The 19,816-nt window shown below is 39.1% G+C and overlaps 1 protein-coding gene across 1 annotated transcript in view; it reads right to left on the bottom strand.

Annotated features, from left to right (window-relative positions):
* The window catches only part of pcsk2 (proprotein convertase subtilisin/kexin type 2), a 29,393-nt gene extending 11,082 nt beyond the window's left edge, over positions 1 to 18,311 (bottom strand). The window contains exons 1-8 of the mRNA XM_084947888.1: positions 17,732 to 18,311; positions 15,791 to 15,895; positions 11,583 to 11,696; positions 11,036 to 11,144; positions 10,313 to 10,350; positions 2,298 to 2,374; positions 1,264 to 1,352; positions 519 to 694 (exon numbers count right to left, since the gene is read on the bottom strand). Of these exons, the coding sequence (XP_084804014.1) occupies positions 519 to 694; positions 1,264 to 1,352; positions 2,298 to 2,374; positions 10,313 to 10,350; positions 11,036 to 11,144; positions 11,583 to 11,696; positions 15,791 to 15,895; positions 17,732 to 17,914 (891 nt within the window). The 5' untranslated portion in view covers positions 17,915 to 18,311. The remainder of the gene's footprint in view (positions 1 to 518; positions 695 to 1,263; positions 1,353 to 2,297; positions 2,375 to 10,312; positions 10,351 to 11,035; positions 11,145 to 11,582; positions 11,697 to 15,790; positions 15,896 to 17,731) is intronic.
* Positions 18,312 to 19,816: the final 1,505 nt, after the last annotated feature.

The following is a 19,816-nucleotide window of genomic DNA, read 5'->3' as shown; positions in this document are numbered from 1 at the left end:
AACAAATGATACAGCATTTTGTTGAACAAGGCCTTGGTTCGTGTGTATTGAGTCTTTAGACTACCTACATGATAGTGAGTCAATTAAAGGTAATTAAATATATTTGTATTCTAATGTCTCTTATGAACATGTAAAACATAAGCACCTGACAAATCACCTCATTCTAGAAGAATAGTAATTAAAAAGAAAATATAATAAAACTAAACAAAATAAAAAGAATATGAAATCATACTCTAGAAACTAATTGAAACATTAAATTAAAAACAAAATGAAAAGAAAATCTAACCACAACCCATTTACAGTTTTGAACAGGTGACTTTACTCAATTTCTCAAAACCCTGCAGCTGGTGTAATAAAAGACCTTGTGTACTTGTTAGTGCCACTTCAAGGGTGAGTAAAACCTTCACAAATGGGCGGCACTAAAAAAATGAAGATTTCTTTCAAGAGATTTAAAGATACACCAATAAATTTCCATCACAGGTTAAAGCTCACAGCACAAGGTAAAGGTGCACCTTTACCTTGTTCACGCCGTCTGCCATAGCCTGCAATGTGAGCTCTCTGGGTCCATCCACTGTCTTGCCATCATCAGTTGGTCCCCAGCTCGCACTGTAGATGTCAATAATCTGGGGCATGTGACTGATGGATGATGCCTCAATGATGTCAGTCATAAATGGCTGGTCCAGCATTCTGATACCTGAAAGAGTAAAAGTCTGACTCCAGTTTTGTGGTACAAACAGATGCCGTCAAGTTGATACCAAAAAGTAAGTATAAGTTACTAATTTACTTGCTAATTAAAGAAAGCATAGGTTTTGCATATCCATAGTGTGCAAAAAGTATGATGCATTCATGTATGTAAACTCTAAACAATGTTTAAAGCAAATCTTTATGTTAGCTTTGTAGCAGAACATAAATCAAGCTGTCAGTACTGATTTTCTTATTTCTAATTCGTCACTCAAAAAGCGAAACAAAAATAATAAAAATCAAAATGAAACAAAAACTGGACTCTTGTCCTGTTTTTCAGTTGAATCTAAATCTTCCTACTTCTGTGAGTAGAGAAATACCATTTTAACATGTTTCAGCGATGTAACTCTACTCTTCCATAATGCCCTACAGTATATTTTATAGGAGAAGCATTTAGTATCTCCCTTGCTGAATCACCCTCCCAGCTTTCACCACATCACCATCATCGGGCCTGATGTTTAACATTGCTGTCCCCTCATTGTTATTCCTCTGTTGAAACTGCAAGCTTATTATAACACACACCTGCCACCTTGGAGTTGTAGGCGACTCCCACACCACAGATGTTGTTGTTGGCTGCCGCAGAAACCTCTCCAGCACATCTTGTGCCGTGACTGGTGACAGCGGAAAGCAAAGAAAGTGCTTAAAATGATTTGCATTAATTTACATACATTTGAAAATGATATATAGTGGTTTAGGTCTGAGCTAAGCATTCACACATTCATTGTACCTCTTGTCATTGTTGCCTTTGTGTGTGTCTTGAATGAGGATATTGATAACAGCATGGGTAGATTTAGCCATAAATCTATTATAATTAACAGAATGGATCTGCCTGAGGAAAAGCAACATTTCCATCCATTTTCAGAGCATTTATATGAGTCTGAGTACGACTGCACATATCGGCGTTTTGTGTTCGCCATGTGATGCGTGTCTATGTCTCCATCCCGTTCTCCCCACAGGGACACTGCAGTCAACCCTTCTTTCCCAGCATGCTTTGCTACAGACAGGCAGCTATTTATAACAACCAGCCGATTAACCAGCAAGTATTGCCCGACAGTCAGCAACTGCTTCAGTACCAGACCCGAATACCCGCTTCTCTATGTAACAGACACTTGCACATATGTAGATATAGCTGAGCAGATGGAGGTACAGAAGGAGAGATAGAGAAAGAATATAGTTCCCTTTGCTCCTTTGCTCCATGTGTTGTAGTGGTAGTGGATCCCCTGGTGTGATTGGGAGATGGGAGGCAGATAAGACGTTATCAGACAGAAGGTCACCACCATGAACACTTGTCCCTGAGAGGAGACTAGACTTGTGGTTGTCCGCCTTTATCCACCTTATCTCCTCCAAGTGAGAAGCTAAAAATAGCCATTGTGTTTTCTATTCTCTTGTGTTGGACAACAGCTCTGTTTATACCACACCATTATGTCTTAATGGAACTATGTGGAGAGAAAATCAATAGAAGAGAGCTTCCAGACTCTAGGGAGAGCACACACGTGCACACAAAAACACACTGAGTATGTGTATATAGAAATAGGCAATGTCTGGGCGAGCTTTACCTGTTAAACCAGTCATCTGTGTAGCGCGGAAATGGGAACGGGTCATTGCTGCTGAAGTCGTAGCTGGCATCGGCATTCTGAAAGGACCGAATGGATGCATTTACGAAAACAACATAGAGACAGAAAAACAGCAGGAGAGACGACAGGGAAGAGCATTTCACAGTCAAGTGCTGACCTTATCACAGTCTGTTCTGTCATCCTTATGCACCGGTCAGGGGTGATTTTGAATTCTAAGCTTGCTAGTGTGGAAGTTAATCAGGTAAATCTAGCCACCCAACCTGCAGCTCAGGGAAAATTTAGGCATTTTTAGAAATGTTTTCATTCACTTTTTTTTTTTGCCAAAAGGCTACATCTAGTCTGATATTGTTTTTGTTAAAAAAATAAAAATAAAAATAAAGCCAATTTCTTTGCACATTCCTTTATATTTTGCATGGAAAATGGAAAATAGGTGAAGCAGTCTTTTGGAGCATGTGCAATCATACATGAAAACAGAATATATAAGACAATAGTCATTATTTGGTCTGACCACCTTTATTTACACACCCTGAACTCTCTTAGGTTTTCTGGGAATTCTTTAAAGTAGTCTTCAGGAATAACTCTCTGAGTTTCTTGAAGGACATTCAAAGCTTTTCTTTTAGTGTTGAGTTTTCTTCCATTGTGTGTCAAGATGATCACACTGCTACAATAATGCTGAGGTCCAGGCTCTGGGGAGGTCAGTCCATGAATGATAGTGTCCATTATGTGTTTTTCTATCGTTTATGCTTTTATGTTTGACCTCATTGCCATGCTGAACAATGCAGTCATTGCCAATTAGAGTATTTCCAGACATGGTACAGCATGGTGTGTTGGACTTTAATACTTTTCCGTGATCATAATTCAACAATTGTGAAAAGATCTCCAACACCAGTGCCTGAAATGCCACCTTAAACTATACCAGACCCACCACTGTGTTTCACAGATGACTTAAACTCTCACTGTTTTACCTGACCTCTTTCATACATACTGATATTTGAATCAAAGATGGATTTATCATTCAGTTCATACCTGCCAGTTCTTGTGTAATTTGGCATACCTCAACCTGTTTCCCTACCTGAAGAAAGACTCCTTGACAGCCACACTTTTATTGAGATCATTTCTGTTAAGACTTCAGAAAAAAGTCGATGAATCAACTGAAATGACAGATGCATCTCTCAGGTCTTCTGGCAGGTCTTTTGCTTGTTTTCCTATTTTTGAGTACATGACTTTCAAATACTGTTCAACTGTAGTAGTTTTTTAAGCCTAGTACTTCCTCTTTTGTCCTCCGCTTGTCCAGTTTCTTCAATTCGTCTTAAGGACACACTGCACACTATGCCAAGACTTGCCTAGGTTCTCATTTAATAGCTATTTTTTTTCACCTTACTGAAAAAAAAATATTTCATGCAAGTCAAACTGTGTTATCTTTGACATTTTTCACAGATTCAGCTAAGAAAATTGGAACAAATTGGTTCTTTGCCAAGTTGTCACCATAGAACAAATGTTATCTAGACAATACTGATTCATCCTTTAAGATATATGCCTTTTTATGTTTGAAAGATTGATAGGTCAGTGCTAAGTGGCTAAAACAAATAAACAAAAAAAACAATTCCTCTGAAATTAAAAAGATAAGACTCAGTAAAGAAGCAGTCAATGTCCAAAGAAAAACACTGAAAGACCTTTAGAAAGCCTGGAGAATTGTTGGCCTAGATCACTTTAAAAAGTCTGGCCTGGTTCTATGGAAGCAAAATATAAAGAAATGAGTGGCGGCTCGAGATTTTGCACAATACCTTAGAGCAGCATAGAAAAGCTTACATCAGCATTGAACATTATTGTCTAACCTTCATAAAGACATGATTTATTGTAGTGCAGAATTGTATTCGACTGTATTAGATTTAGCTAGCTCTTCCTAATAAACTTACAGTATGGTTTATACATTAAAACTCATTTGAACACCTTCATGCAACACTTAACTACCAATATTTAATCTGCGGCAATACTAAAGTAATGTGTGGTCACAGTGGGGATTTCAAACTGAGAAAGTAATGGCCAAATCACTGCCAACATTTAATTCCACATGGCCAAAAGTAATATGATCAGAGCAAACAGCAACGGAAAAGCAAGAGAAAATGCAGGAGACAGACACACATCCGCTGGACAGGTAGTAACCCAGTCAACAGAATTATCAGAATAACCATGTCTGGAAGATATACACACACAGTAAGACATCCTCGGGTAAACACTACACTTGTTCTTACTTTAATACAAAATGACCTATTGCAGCAGGTGAAGTCTCTCCTTTACTTGTCACTCTTGTCACTTGGAGTGCATCCTGTTTTGAGCTGTGTATTTAGTCCCTATAAAATGCCGCTTTGTGTGGTCACAGAGAAGCCACAGCACTGTTCATTAACTACAGACCCAAATACATCAGATCATTCTTGGAGGCTGTTTCCATGCTGCAGATTGTGAGCTGTGTAGGCTGGCATTTGGAGGAGATGACTCAGTCAGCAACAATGGAAGAAGAAAAACGACAATAGCTTAGTGACCCAATGGAGAAACACTGTAATTATCACGATGTGGAGCAGACAACTAGAGGACAGTACAAATACTTAGAGCCACTAGGGTTACGTGATGGAGATCACTTCATAACTATGTAATTGTTTCAAGAGAAGGGGTAATAAACAGAAAGGTGAAAGTTACCTAAAGTATTTGTGACATTTGGTTTCCTCTTTTCCTGCTCTAAGTAGGTATGATGCCACACAAAAATTACATATAACATATTGCTCAACAAAAGCAAAGTTAAAAATCTAAAGTTTTGTCTTTAAATGTTAATACTCAGAGCAGAAACATTTGAAACTAGAACATGCCGTTCCCTAATAGATTTTGAGTCCACATCAGAAGCAGGAGTGTGTCCTTGTTCTCTTTTATTAAATGAAGTGAAAAGTCCTGAGCCCTAGTAATAAATGACACCAAGCCTGTCGATGAATCACTTTCTGTGCTTCTCAAGCTCTTCTTCTGCTATCAATCAGGCTCTACTCTTTCTCTGCTGTCCTGTGCACAGCAACAGTCGGAATAATGGATTCTGCCGAGCCTCAGCCTCGTCACCTTTCCCCAGCAACCACTAGCTGTTCACTGTCACATGAGCTTATGGTACTTAAGTGAACAATGAAGCAAACTTGTCATCCATCCATGCTCATGTGGTAGTGAGGCAAGTATTTTTTTTCTAGAGTCAGCTATAGTAACAATTAGATCACACGAGTTAACAGCTCATTCGCTCAATTGACAGCTGCAAAGCAAGGTTGTGCAACTGTACAACTTTGCAGCCTCACTTCGTTTGCTCCATATTTCTGTCAGCTTTTTGGCTCATCGGGCCAAAAGGAGAAGATGTATCCGGACAGGACTCTTGCCACATTTACACTAAGCCTTTTTAAGATATCCTGTCAAAGAGATATTTCACCTTTAAATTTGACTATGGCTTTATTTAAACACTACTTTTAACTTTTTAACCTGAAGTGGTAAAAGTACTGAAAATACAGAAAACATTTAAGAAGAGCTTAAAGATTTTAATCGAATCCTCTCCTTATTTTACAAATCTTGTTGTTTTGTCCGGCCCAACATGGGAATGACTGGACCAAGTCAGTGTAATACGACATATTAGTGGGACCCCTGAGAAATTGCTCTAAGTAGTTAAAATTTGTTTTATTTCCTGAGGTATGTTGGTGATGAAGGGGAAAACTCAGACAAAACTTCCTTATGTATCTCTCCCAGAACCATTTATCATGTTATCAGGACAGATTTCAACAGGCCACTAGTGCTGATAAGCAAATTTATAATGTAGGAAAGTTAATGCATGATTTCTTGGAAGCCCTTGGCAAAACACTTTAACTATAGTACAAGGTCCCAACCAATTTCAGAGAGTTTACACTGCCTATTCTCAGTTTTAGTGGACATAATCTTAGGCCACATAATTCTCTTTAAAATCTTTAAAAAAAAAAGTCTTTCTGAAGACATCTCTCCATTAAAGAAAACAACATGAAATTCCTGAGAAAGGACCTAAAACTCAATATTACAACCTTTCACAAAGTTCAATTTAAAAGAGAAAAGACAAATGTTATATCCTCTAAAGCCAATAACAAATAACACCATTGATCAAGTTGAATGCACTTGTCTCAGAACTATGACCCCTATAAATAAGCAGTCTCTTTCTTGTGCCATATCGCTCATGCAACTTTTGACTAAAAAAAAAAAGAAAGAAAATTGCTCTGACAACCATACACAGCAATCTGTAGTGGTCACTGAAATCAGCCAGTAATTAATTTTCATTTAATAAAAATCTATAATATGTCCATAAATCAGCACAGTTTGAAATCCCCTCACATTTCAACCCTTATGTCTCAAAATACTATTAGTGTCTTAATCTGTTTACAGTCTTATGCAGATTTCAACCTTTTTGGTGCTAAGGTCACACCCCTAGAGACACCATAATAATTGTAAATAATTTAATTATCCTTAAACTAGGCTTATGACATGACATATAAGAGCCATTTAACGTTCTTAATGTTATCAAACACAAAAGTTAGAGATCTCACACATGGCAGTTTGCATATCTGATAATTTAGCGATACATGAAAACATTTGCAAGAGTGTACACACAAGAGTGTTTGTGTGCTGTTTGATTTGAAGTAGCAAAAGCTAAAGAAACGCATCCGTGTCCATATAAGTAACAAACTAAATTAACAAGCGGCATCACTGTGGTATTTTAAAATGCCATCTCATCAGCCTGAAACACACTGGCTTCTTTAAAATGCCTTTTTTGTTTCATGGCACGCCACTCATTCGACACGCAGTGCAGCAGATTACTTAACATTATAGAGAAATAATTTACAGGTGGATACAAGTGCCAAAATCAGTATTTATACTCTTATGATTACTTTCTTGAGAAAGCCCATTAGCCATTTGAAAACCAAGATGATTGTCATTTTCAGTATAAAGAATCTAAAAGATTCTAAAATGATTTTACAACCACAGACATTCAACAATATAGAGGTTGATTTTAGAAGTCAGAGTCATTAGTTATTTAGACGTTTGAACCCCAGGTATCTCCTGAGACATCCATGTGGGCTCACGTGTCCGTGAGTGTTGAAATTGTGTCTGTGGATCCAGTTTGCAGTGTAAAAAAGGATTTGAGTGTTACGTGAGAGTAAAAAGGCATTATATAAACCAGGAGAGGATAGAACAAAGAGAACACTAACTGACAGCATTAAATACTATACGTAATGTAGTTAGATTAGTTATATCAGTGTATCAGCACAGTGGTACCGGTCACCTCACAGTAAGAAGGTTCTGTGTTTGAGTCTGTCCAAAGACGGGCTTACCGGGTTAACTGGTGGTTCTAAAGTGGCTGCTGGTGTGATGTAGTTATCTGTCTATCGGTGTTAGTGTTACCCTGTTAATAACAATGATAATAACAATAATTCTATAAGACGTAGAAGAGCTGAGCCATGGGTAAAGAAGTCTTCATGCATTAAATACACGAATTTCACTGAACTTCAGGGGGATAAATGGGCCATGTTTGAATTAAATTGGTTTTCCTATGGTAGAATGCAGATAAATCAAAAGTTAAATGCTGAAATTTATCCAGTGGTTGAATTTCTGTAGTGAAGTAGTTGTTTCCTAGGAAGGGAATGACTGCCCAACTGCAACATTCCTAAATTTCACCCGGCTAATGGGACTGTTCAAACTAATGGCTGCAGAGGAAGAAGCGAGCAAACTCTCATGTATGTATCCACTTTTGAAAAATTGTTTCAGTTATCTGCTGCCTCGTGCTGTTCCATTAGAACCATGTTAAATATAGTGAAGTGTCATTGTGGTATTTTAGCATACTGTTTCATCAGCCTGGAATAGTCAGGCTTCCTCAAAATACCTGGCAGCTCAGAACAGCTGGTCCAACATACAGTAAAGCTTAGTGCTAAGCTTTCAGCTGAAACAGCTCTTCATTGCAGCTATGGGACTTCACCTTTTGCCACATCTTGTGCATCCTTTTGGAGAGGGACCAGTTACTGCTTCACTCTTTCTAGCTGTTGTGCTGGTTAATTTCGACTCTAATTCACTGTTTTTAACAACTGCTGATAACTGAACAATACTTAACCTTCTACGTGAGCTATGCTAACCTTTGTTAACAGGCGATGTCCTTTTGTTTGCTTTCTCTCCCTCTTCTTGCTTTCTTTTCTGTGTGGATACAGTGGCTCACGGTCCCCAAGGTAGAATAAATAAAATATTATCAGTGCTGCAAAGGGCAGTCCTGGTATGGGGTGGACCAAACCATTTTGTTTCATTTGTAAGGGGTGAGAGTTAGTATTTTAGGCAATCAAGCTCAAGTCACACAGTCAGTTTATTCAGGGAATTATGTCATTGTTATTTAGAAATTGAAAAAAGCTAAATAAAATGAACTTTTCATTCCAGGCTTGCAAGGGTCACCAACACCATTGGGTCCTGTGTTCAACATTTTACTATAACTACAAGGCCCCTGCAGATTGTCTGCATGCTGAGATACAAAGAAAGATCAACTCCATACTCATCTGTAGGAATTAAATCAGATTCAATGTCTGTTATTTTGCCTGTGATTTTTACTACTATTATTTTATATTCAGTTCTTTAATTTTTTTGATGGTAGTAAAAACAATATATAGAACTTGTTAGAATATAGAGAAAGACATGAATTGTGAGTTTTTGTGAATCTTGTGATGCACTATTACTCCTGCACTTGAAAATAAATTTGCCATGAAATTGAAGTGTCACGTTATATTATTAATATTTTAATATTTTAATATTTATCTTGAGAAAAACACAGCCTCGCATTTTATTTGTCATATCAAAATGTATCTCGTAAACTGTAGCATTATGATCTTGAAAAACAAGCAGCCTAAAACCCTTGCATGAGCTGACATTTGTCTCCTCAAAGCAGCTCTACCACATGATCAATTCAAAGTAACGACTCGAGATCAACTCAAAATGGTTTTTAATGTTTTCTTTGTTTTGTTTCGGGGGGGTTTCTAGGTATGTCTAGGTCTATAAAAAAGCACAACAACAATAGCGCCACAGGATTACATACACAGTGCCACGCACACAGACACACACTTTGGATCTATGCACAGCATGATCCATCAATCCAGCGGAGGATGCTCCCGCATCAACACAGCTGAGGCTGTGTTATTTTTGGGCCACAGCTCATCTCTGTTCACAAGCAAGACATGCAAAGGCAGGCAAAAATGGATGTAAGTTTCAGGATACATGCATGCATGACAGGGGGGAAAAAACAAGCCACAATTAAGGCGCAATAGCTACAGCAGACAAGTACAAACAGAAAGCCCTTTGCATCAGGATAATCTCCTGGAAACAAAACATAAGCAAACAGCTGAAAAAAGAGCCAAAACTCTTGGCATTTTTAGATAAAAGCCTAAAATACCATAAAAGTCTGTTTTCAAGTAGGAGGATTTTGAAATCAACAAAGCATTAGAGTTTCTTTAAAAGGTTTGCATTTGTTCATCCCTAGATTGAAGAAGACACCACAATGCAGACACACTGATGAAACTGCAAAAGTTATAGTGTAATCAGACTGAACCTTCAAGGCCGTGTTCCATTTAGCAATCCCTCTTGTCCTTTAAGGTTTTATCAGTATTCTGGAGATAGAGCATCACATTATGCAGCACCAACTACCCTGGCATTATCTCTGCTTGTGACAGATCGGCCTGCCATTGTGCCTGCTACAGTGCAGTGTGCATTAACATTAAACAGCTTGGCTGGCCGTCTGCCTGCTTCTGCGTCCTCCGGGAACACAAGGAGACTCAGCAGCCATGAAGGCAACTTGGAAAGCACCTGTCACTGGCAATGACAAACCACACGAAGCCCATGAAATCCTCGACCTAAACTCCTGCTTTGTTTATTAACAGCACTTTACGCAAATGAAGGAAAGTATGACATTAAAAGAAAATGTATGTACTCACATAATTTGATGCCAGGTCTGGATGTAGATAGTCAATACCTGAAATGGGACTTTTTTTTAATTAATATTGAGTCATATAACATGCATCACAGAGGATAGCAAAATATCTTGCCATTTTTATATCACGGTTTCATTTTTGCTTTATTATATTCTGAATGCTTGATAATGAGGATAATGATGAATAATATTATTCTGACACAACTTTTCACAAATTAGCAAATTGCGCAATTCAATTTAGATGATTAACGAACTGGGAAAGAAAAAAATTACATGTTAACAATCTCTAAAATTAATATTCCACAATCACAGGGTCCAGCTTCTCAAATATAATGAAATAAAATGCCGTTGTATCTTTGGACTTTAAACTAGAAAATTGAGCCTGTCCGCTTGGATTCAACAGTTGTAATGGTAATATTCAATATATACAAAAATGATTAAATGCTTCTTTGTGTGTAAAAAAAAAAAACAGCATGCATACTAAAGGAGAAAGAGGTTTCTGTTTTTTTTATTGCACAATGACATGCGGCTGTTTGAAAACCTGGTCAGTAAATCATGATTTCATGCTGTGAGTCCCCTCAAACAGGGAGACAAATTAATCAGAACCAACATACATTCTTTATTAAGTTCAACATATACAAATAAATCGGCTCGATGGATATTTGGAGGTGTGATTAAGTGCTTCCAGACAGTGCTCCTGGTTATAAATGAAGGATTTTATACTCACCGTCATCCATGATTGCGATGGTAACTCCTTTGCCTGTGTAGCCCAGTTGCCAAGCTTCAGCCACATTAAGATCCAGCCCAGGGGTCCCGTCTGCCTGGCCTGTGTTTATCTAATCACTCAGACAATATGGAGAACGTCCATGACTCATGGCACCCAGGTGAGCCACCATTAGGAAATTAGTCAACATGCAGAATGTGTGTATGTGCAGGAACAGGATGTTATGGATAAGGACTGCTTGAGGGTGATTTTGAAAGGAAGGGGAAGTAAATGTCAGCAGATTCCTCTGACAGGCCAGATGAATGAAAGCGAGCTTGCTACAGCATCAAAGTCATGCTCACCGGTTAATGTAAACGAGGGGAAACTAGGCAACATGAATGCAGAGATGAGATGGCATGATATTTGCCAGGCTAATTTAACAAAGAATAACAATGTTCATACAGAAGGCGGTAGGGAATATGGTCGGTCTCTGAGTAATTAAGGTGGAAAAAATGTGGGCTGGTGCTAAAGGTCAGGCTTCACGCAGACAGCTAGCTGGCTTATTACTCACCAGATACCACTGCTTGGTGAATAGAGGGTCACTCATGTTAACTTCAATATCGTTGATATTTCTGTAGCCTCGCTTCTGACGACTGAATCCCTCCTGTTCGATGACATTCTTCACCTGCGGGGGAAAGGAAAAAAAGAAAAAAAAGTCAGGTCAATGTCAGTTTAAAATCAACAATGATCTCACGCACATTTTGAAAAGAATCATACAAAGAGCCAAATGAAACCCAGGTGTGTTTATGCTGGAGCACAGAAGCAATAAGATTCTGTTTGATATGACGCTTGAGATGTTGCCTGGGATTGCTCTGTGCACAGGAAATCACAAAACCCAGCTGTGCTCTACTGTACCGTGAAGGCAGAACATCACCTAAATGAAAGAGGCTATTCTTTTTCTCCTAATAAGAGTGGCTGCAGCTGGAGCCGGGGGCTCCCAAACTCACCTTGTCAGTATGCTCAAAAGCCACAGCAATTACACTCGCAAACACACTTGTGTTTCTCTGAATCATCAAAGAAATCTCAGCAGATGAACAGCTCTGATTTGGATTACAAATGCTTACTGAATGCTGCCACAATAACCATTATCGAGCTCAGAAAGATAACATAGGACAGAACAAATAAATGATTGGGATGAAATGTAGTTGCTTGATTAGCTGGTGGTTGGCATGAAAATGACTGGTTGTCTTTGATAGCGATGTTGTATTTAATTTCTGCTCACACTTCAAATCATAGAGCTAAGAAAACACTCCCATTATTCCGCTGCCTTCATCTCTGTCAGCAACTGAGGACAGGAGTAATAATAACCTATCAATTTAGTCATTCTAATTGGGAACTGCACCCCATCTCCTGTGACAGTTTAACTTTTTCTCTCTCTCTCTCTCTAAAATACTGTACCCATATTCAGTCATTTGGAAAAGCTGAATATGTGAAGTAGAGGTAAAGGAACAACAAGCCACTTAATCTTTTAGAGTCTGGCACTGGCTAAACCAAGCCTGAAGAGAAGCTCTCAATTTGAAATTTATTGCCAACACTCTGCTTGTCTTGAAGGTCATATGGACAATGATTTCATTTGAAGGTTTTGGATGAGTTTCTGATTCTCTCTCTTTCTCTGTGCAGTTGTACGTGAGAAACTAAATGTGTTTTTCACAATTTCAAAGCTTCATTTTCAAAAGAGGTCTCCAGCTAAATGTTCCTCTTATGTTTACCCTTCACAAATTCCCTCTAGTGTGTCACAAAGAAACAGGCATTGTCTGGCGTGTTTACCCGCAAAGATAAGAGAGCGGAGCAGCACTTAAATGTGTCCTTCTAAAATGGCCAAAGCCTATTCAGCTGGCTCTCCTGTTATGGTATACCCTACACAATCATGAGGCAAAGAAACTGTAAATAAGCACACAAATCAGCTAAACAGAAACTAGCTCTGTAAAGTAAGATATCTTGCTTAAAGTAAGATCGCTGTTTTAGCCTTATATTACTTTTGTAATCACAAAATTGCATTCATATTCAGAGCGGCTAGCGGCAATATCTATATTATCCTGGCATTTCCTCGTCTTCTTTCCATCCATCAGCAGTTTATTCCTTTACTTGGCAGGAGAGTTGGTATTTCCCTTGAGACAGCATGTCATACTGCCCACTCACAACATCAAACAGTGCCCATGCACTGCCATCACTCTCCGCCTTTGCCACTGCCTGCTCACAATGCTTCAGTTCACTCCAAATCAAAGAGCAGTGCTGGCTGTCTCCTTTCTCACTGCCCTCATTTCCCTCCTGGCTTTTCCATGCGTGCATCTTTCGGGGTCAGGGGATGCTGCTCACTCACAACATTTTCTTTTAATGTTCTACATTCCACCTTTGCTCCATTCCCACTTTTTAATATAGCCTTTTAATCTCTATTAAAAGGCTATATTATATTATCTATGTCTCATAAAAAAAGGTGTATTTCAGGAATTATGGATGGACGGATCAGTGGATAAACTGGGAAAAAGCAGGGAAGTATAGACAGGTATGCACAGAGAGAAATGAAAAGGAGAGATACAAGTAGATTATTTTGGTCGGAAGTGGGTCAACACGCTCCACTAATAGAATCTGAGGAATAACAGGGTTCTTGGGACACCACCCAGTTCCATCAATACTGCTACTCAATTAGACTGCATGTTAAATGAGTGTTTAATGACTCAGTTACAGGTAAAAAGAGGTTTAACAGAATACAATATCTGCTAAATACAATGCTTCTTTATTTAGGGCTGTGGAATACAATTTCCACCAATTAGATCTTTCTTTTATGTTCCCAGAGCTGAGAGATATTGCTGTAGGTTGGGAAATGACAGAAAGATACCTCAAAATTATAAACAAAGAACATAAAATCAGACTTGTTGACCTCATAGGTTCTGGAAATCCAAAGAAATCAATAGCCTTGGTGTCACACGTGAGCATGTCAAGCAGCTGATTAAAACCTGGAATGTGGACCTGCCCATGTTCGTGCTGTCTCACTTCCATTTGCAGAATTAGCTCGTCAGAGTGGGTCGCATTTATTTTCATTAGCACCTCTCACAAGCGCAATTAGAGAGGTTAGTTGATTGTCTGCAGCAGGACCTCCACTTTCACTACATCCAACAGTGGACAGAGCTGAACACACACAGCTCAGCACACAACAGTACTGAGCTTCAAGATGCGGCACATACGTGTTTTTATATAAGAAAAAACAGCTGAAACAATTTGTGAGTGAGTCCAGTGTCATGACTGTCATGAGATTACCATAATTTACACTTGCTTCATAATTGATTGAGTTATTTTTCAAGCAAAAAGGGCAAATATTTACTGCCATAAATGTAAGAGTTGATACTTTTCTTCATTACTGTAAACTGATTATATTTTGGGGTATTGGACAGTTGGTCAGACAAAAAATAAATATGATTGTGAGACTTTGTCTTACAGGACAAGTAGCAGTTAATTGAGATTAAAACATCAGTGAAAGTGGGCGACTTGTAGCAATGACAGGGGAAATAACCACTGGCAACCCAAAGTGGGCGAGTCAGGTCAAAACTAATCTCTACTTTGAGGTTGTCATAGGCTATTAGCTACAAAGCAATCCCCAAGAAAGGCATTGCTTTACGTGTGTAAGGCCTTATGAGCTGAAAAATTGTGGTAAATGGGTAGACTTATTAAATATTAACCCAAACAATAAGAAGATTACTTAAAAATGAGAATAATGTTTACTTACAGCTATTGTTTGTCAAGAGGTAACAAACTGTATGTGGAAATCGATCATTGCACGACTTATTACCCAATCCAAACATTTAAGATCCCAAATTAATGATTACATACTTAACCAAGTGCAACATAAATGTCATCAGACTTTGTAAGAAAGTATATTTTTATTAGAAAAGCAGATGTCAGAAGAAAAAAAAAAAGACACTTTTTCTCATTAATATAGCTCAGCTTTTACTACTGCAAATGCAGAACCACTGAAGCACCGACTAATCCAAGAAATGGCCCTGTTTATTTATGTGTGCAATCAAAATGTTTCTGAGGAAAATGCTAATCATAAAATACAAAAATGAAATAAAACAAGGAATTAGATTCACTGCAACATTATGAAAAATAAAATCTAAAATAACGTCCAAAAACAAGTGTATTAAGTTTTAGCATGTTATTTAGTGCTGGGTTTGGAATTGCTTGCATTCGATTTGGCTCTGATTGGAAAAACAAGTTTTCTTTTTTTTGTTTTTCTGAAAAATAAACAGAAAAAAAGTCAGGACGACGACCAGTTAATCTTAGGCTGAGCCACAGCTTATCATAGTGTTACTGCATAATTACCCTGTAGTTGCGTAAGGACTGCAATTTCTCATTGAGAACTGGTGGTAAAACTGCTATGACTATATACACAATAAAGCACTAAACTAGATGTGGAGCCAAAGGATTTTGCTTCAGTAGCTCATTGGAAGTTTCAGTTTGATGAAATGAGGGTGATTGTGTAGTAGTTTATTTCATTTCTTAGAATTTCTTTTGCCTGCTGTTTGCCAAGTGGTTTGTGAAATCCCGTCCTTGTGAGAGTTTATATCTATGTATTGTCTTTATTTAGAATGTTTCTTGGAACCTGCACCTTGCTTTTTGTAACAAGCACTGTTTAAGTTAAATCTCTTATTTAGGACTTTTTACATATAGAAAAAAGACACATGTATACACAGTATATTGTTTCATTGTCATATGCATTCTTACCCTTTTGTCTTTTTGGAGCTGCTGTCTCCTACGGGCACTGCGTTTGCTCCGCCTCTTCGAAGTATCCTGAGGGTAGAGGTGAAAGAGCCCTTCTCCGAAGGGAAGCTGGAAAGAAAAGAAAAGAAGTACAAGACAGGGAAATGGATCAGGGGCAGAAATACAGATGGGAGGGTTGAGGCAGCAATCATAAAGTGTGAATGACAAATCAAAATACAATAGTTCATAAAGGAAAGAGGATAGCAGGTTATCTTCCAGATGGAAACAAGGGCACTGACTCCCTGGCTTTCACAGACGGTTAAGCCTGGAGAACAGCATTGGGATCAACCATAATAAGTCACATGGGGAGGGAAATGAGATGCATCATCCAGAGCGTTCCCTCCAGCACTATGCACAGATTAAAGACCCCCTTATGCTTTAGTAACAGTCAGGGCACAGGTCAATCCTCAAAATAAATGGTTTCAGATGCGACTGTCAGATCTAATGTGAAAATGTAACACTTATCAAAAGATTCTCCCTATCTGCCAATGCTCTTTTATTTGAACATTTTTGTCAGATTGAAATGTTCTCATAGTATTACAATATGTGTTATTATTATGGTGATAATGATTAAGAGTAGTAGCAGTAGCAGTAGCAGTAGCAATATCATTGCTTTACATTGGCTGATCACAGATCTGTTTTGCTGTCTTTCTTTTGCCACTCTTTAGGCTTACATTTGTATGTGTGTCCCCTGTCTGTATCCCAGTCTAGTTAATTAAGCTACAAAAGAAGAGAATTCAAACAACACAGACATTGTTTAATGGCGCATATCCCATTAAGACAAATATAGCTGCAGATTACATAACCTGGGAGGCAGTAGACGGAGGGGATGATCTATTGCCTACAAGAAAGCGAGCAAGCCATAGCAGAAATAGCAATGCTGCACAACTACCACAAGGATGTTATCAGATTATGATGATGAGATACAAATCAAACACTTTTCTTTATTATTATTATTACTGTGGAGGTGAGAGGAGAAAAAACACACATCCTCATTCAGAGCTGTGCAGACACCCCTCCGTTCACTGCTACGCCTCACTGACTAAGGCTCCAGCCAATTTCACCCACACATTTATTTTGACATGTGACAAGGAACACACACTGCTGGGGAATTATTTCTATCAGTCTGCCATAAACGCCTTGTTAAGTCTTCTGACATGTTGAAAGGCATCCGAAATTTGTCGAGCTATCTGATTTGTCTCAGGTGAGACAAAGGAGGGCCATGAATGTGAATACACTATGTGCTCTGCAAAAGACAAATAATAAAGAGGTGTTTTATATTTTATTGGAAAATGTGTTTTTTTTATGTCAGCCTCTGACAAAGAGGGCATCCAACAAGGTATCCAAGTAAATTTGCTGTTTTTTGATGTGAAGCATTAAAAAAGGGGAGGGGGTGTCCAAAACTGTGAGGATTATATCAAACCAGAACTTCGTGTGATGTTTTGTTCATGAAATGTTTTGTCTCTTCTTCGACAGCATCTTTCACAGATGGCTCCAGGTGCATCTTCCTTTTGCAGGACACTGAAATTTGATGCGTTTTTGAAATAGAATTTCGCCCACGGGCCGGTGGCAAACCTAATAAACAAGGCCTGCGGTTCAGTGAGAATGACGTCATCAAGTCAAGAAAAAGTGCAGTGAAGTCAAACCAGAAGAAAACCAGAAGAAGCTTCTCAATGTCTCCTCTACTGGATAGTTTCACTACATGCAGTATGTCTGATTGTTTTAAAAGAGCGAGAATGCCCACAAACGTTACTAAACAACCAGAAATATTTCGCGCTGACATTTTCATTTAATAATATTTATTCGTTTATCAATTGGTCGGTTTACTTAAGAAAGAAAGAAAAGAAAAAGAAAAACAGTTGCTGCCAGGATTGCGTGATGCTTTTTTAATCAGAGCATCCCTACCTTTCGGGCACTCTGGAACCCATGTTGTGTTGCAACTTGGTGCGCTTCATCCTGTGCGTCCTCATGCAACTGAACCAGAAAATGGTCCGTTAAGACTCCTTCTGCAGCCTGCGTCGCAAGCAGCAGCGCGTTCAGCAGCACTGTAAATCCCAAGGCTGTCCCATATCGGGGCGATCCAAGCATCGTGTCTGGCTTGTGTCAGTATGCCTTGTCTGCTTGCCCGTCAGAGTAAAATCAGTGTATGGGATGCTCCTCGTCAGAGAAGCGAAGAGGAGGAACAGGAGGAAGAACAGCGGGATGTAAAGGTGTCGAATCAACGCTTTTGCGAACGCATCTCCTCGTCGTCAGCTGATGGTGGCACTGGAAGTTGGATTTCACCGAGGTGTAGCCGCTCTTACCGTGTGCTTCGAGTTGGGGCGGTTGTGGACCAAACCTGCATCCTCAGCTTTCTAGCTCTCCTCCTCCTCCTCTTCCTCCTCTCATCTGTTATTCATCTACCTTCCTAGCTCGGGTAGTTTCTGCGCGTGACGTTGTACCAATGGCCTCGGCGGGTGTGTCCCGTCGTTTCCTCCCCCGGATGCGCTCGAGGGCACTTTTCAGCACCTTGGAGAATTCCTCCTATCGTCCTCAGAGTTGATGGGAATTCTATTGATGGGTAGGCTGTCTGGGGCTGGCCATCCAACTGGGGGGGAAAAACCGCTGAAAACTCATGTGACATATAGCGACCTTTAAATACAGCTTTCTATAGAAGTCCTACAGAAAGATTTTTATGACATGATTCTTCAATATATTTCTAAGGCTGAAGTTCTCTTGTTTTACCCTATATAAGTGCAATGATCAACCTGACCGTTTCTGTGCAGTGGAATGAAAGAATAGTCCCACTGGACTATAATTGGTCATTTGGAGGTGAGCAGCATGTAGCAGCGAAAGGAGTGCTGGTACAAAGGTAGCTCATTAAAGGACTCCCTGTCCTCCTGCTTTCTTGCTGCTGTAAACTAGAAGGTGGGCATACAGGGCTGCTGGGAGGTGATATGAGGGTGGTCTACATGAATGAGAAAGTACAGCAAGATGGGGAAATGGTTGCTTGCTGTGATGCTACTAATTTCCTTTACACATACAACATTTGCCAAAGAGCATCATGAGTGCTTATTGCTGCGCAGTTATCTGTTGTTAATGCTATAGCCTTTTCAGTTCAGCCACAAGGACTCAATAGTGAGAAGCACTCATTGCAATTGCTGAATAAAAATGCCTCCAGAGCCCCCTTCATTCATGAGCCAGTTTCAAATTCAGCAAATTTTCCTTTAATGCAACTTTGCATGCATTTTTGAACATGAGCAACGGATTGAGAGCGGTACCATTTTTACATTCCTTAGTGTCCAGTAATAAGCAAAATATCATAATTACAAAAATACTCTTGTGCAAATCATTTCCTCCCCCACCAAATGTCAGTAAATGTCAAGAGGCAGCATCATTAAATCAAATATTTGTGGAACATAATTGGAACAGCCATACAAAATATGCAAAACCTCATTTTGTATTTAAAATGTTCCTCTCTGTTAACTCTGTATGTACTTGTTTGAAATATGCTAATGTACTTATATAATGGCATACTGTCTGGTATAATGTTCACATTAAATTAATCTGAAAGGCGTGACGAGGGAGAATGATAGCACGGGGATCAGTTAGATATCTAGAAAATAATGAAGGTGGATTTTCTATAAGTGGATCTGCTTTACTAATCACTGTTTCCATGCACCATGCGGACATCCTCCCACACTCCTGCTATTCTGTAGCCCAGTGATTATTTATTTAGCTTGGGCAAGCCCTTCTCTTCAGCATCAGTAAAAATTTCTTCCCTGCTGGGGCCACATGAGTGATCCACATGCATGTTTTGACTGCTGACTCACATGGACTGTATCCTGGCCCGCCTGCCTGCCTATGTGCCTGACGTGCTGTAGCATCTTCTGCTTTTAAAGAGCAACCTAGATTTTTTTTGGCAACTCAGTAACAGTTTTGTGAGAGACGTGGACTTCAGCAGGATGTTGAAAATCTTCTCACTGTCTGAAGTGATGCTGACATTACACC

This window comes from Perissodus microlepis, chromosome 13 (assembly GCF_051167445.1).
Source record: "Perissodus microlepis isolate ML-2025 ecotype Zambia chromosome 13, ASM5116744v1, whole genome shotgun sequence".
Taxonomy (NCBI): domain Eukaryota; kingdom Metazoa; phylum Chordata; class Actinopteri; order Cichliformes; family Cichlidae; genus Perissodus; species Perissodus microlepis.
This window is presented reverse-complemented; position numbering and strand designations above follow the sequence as displayed.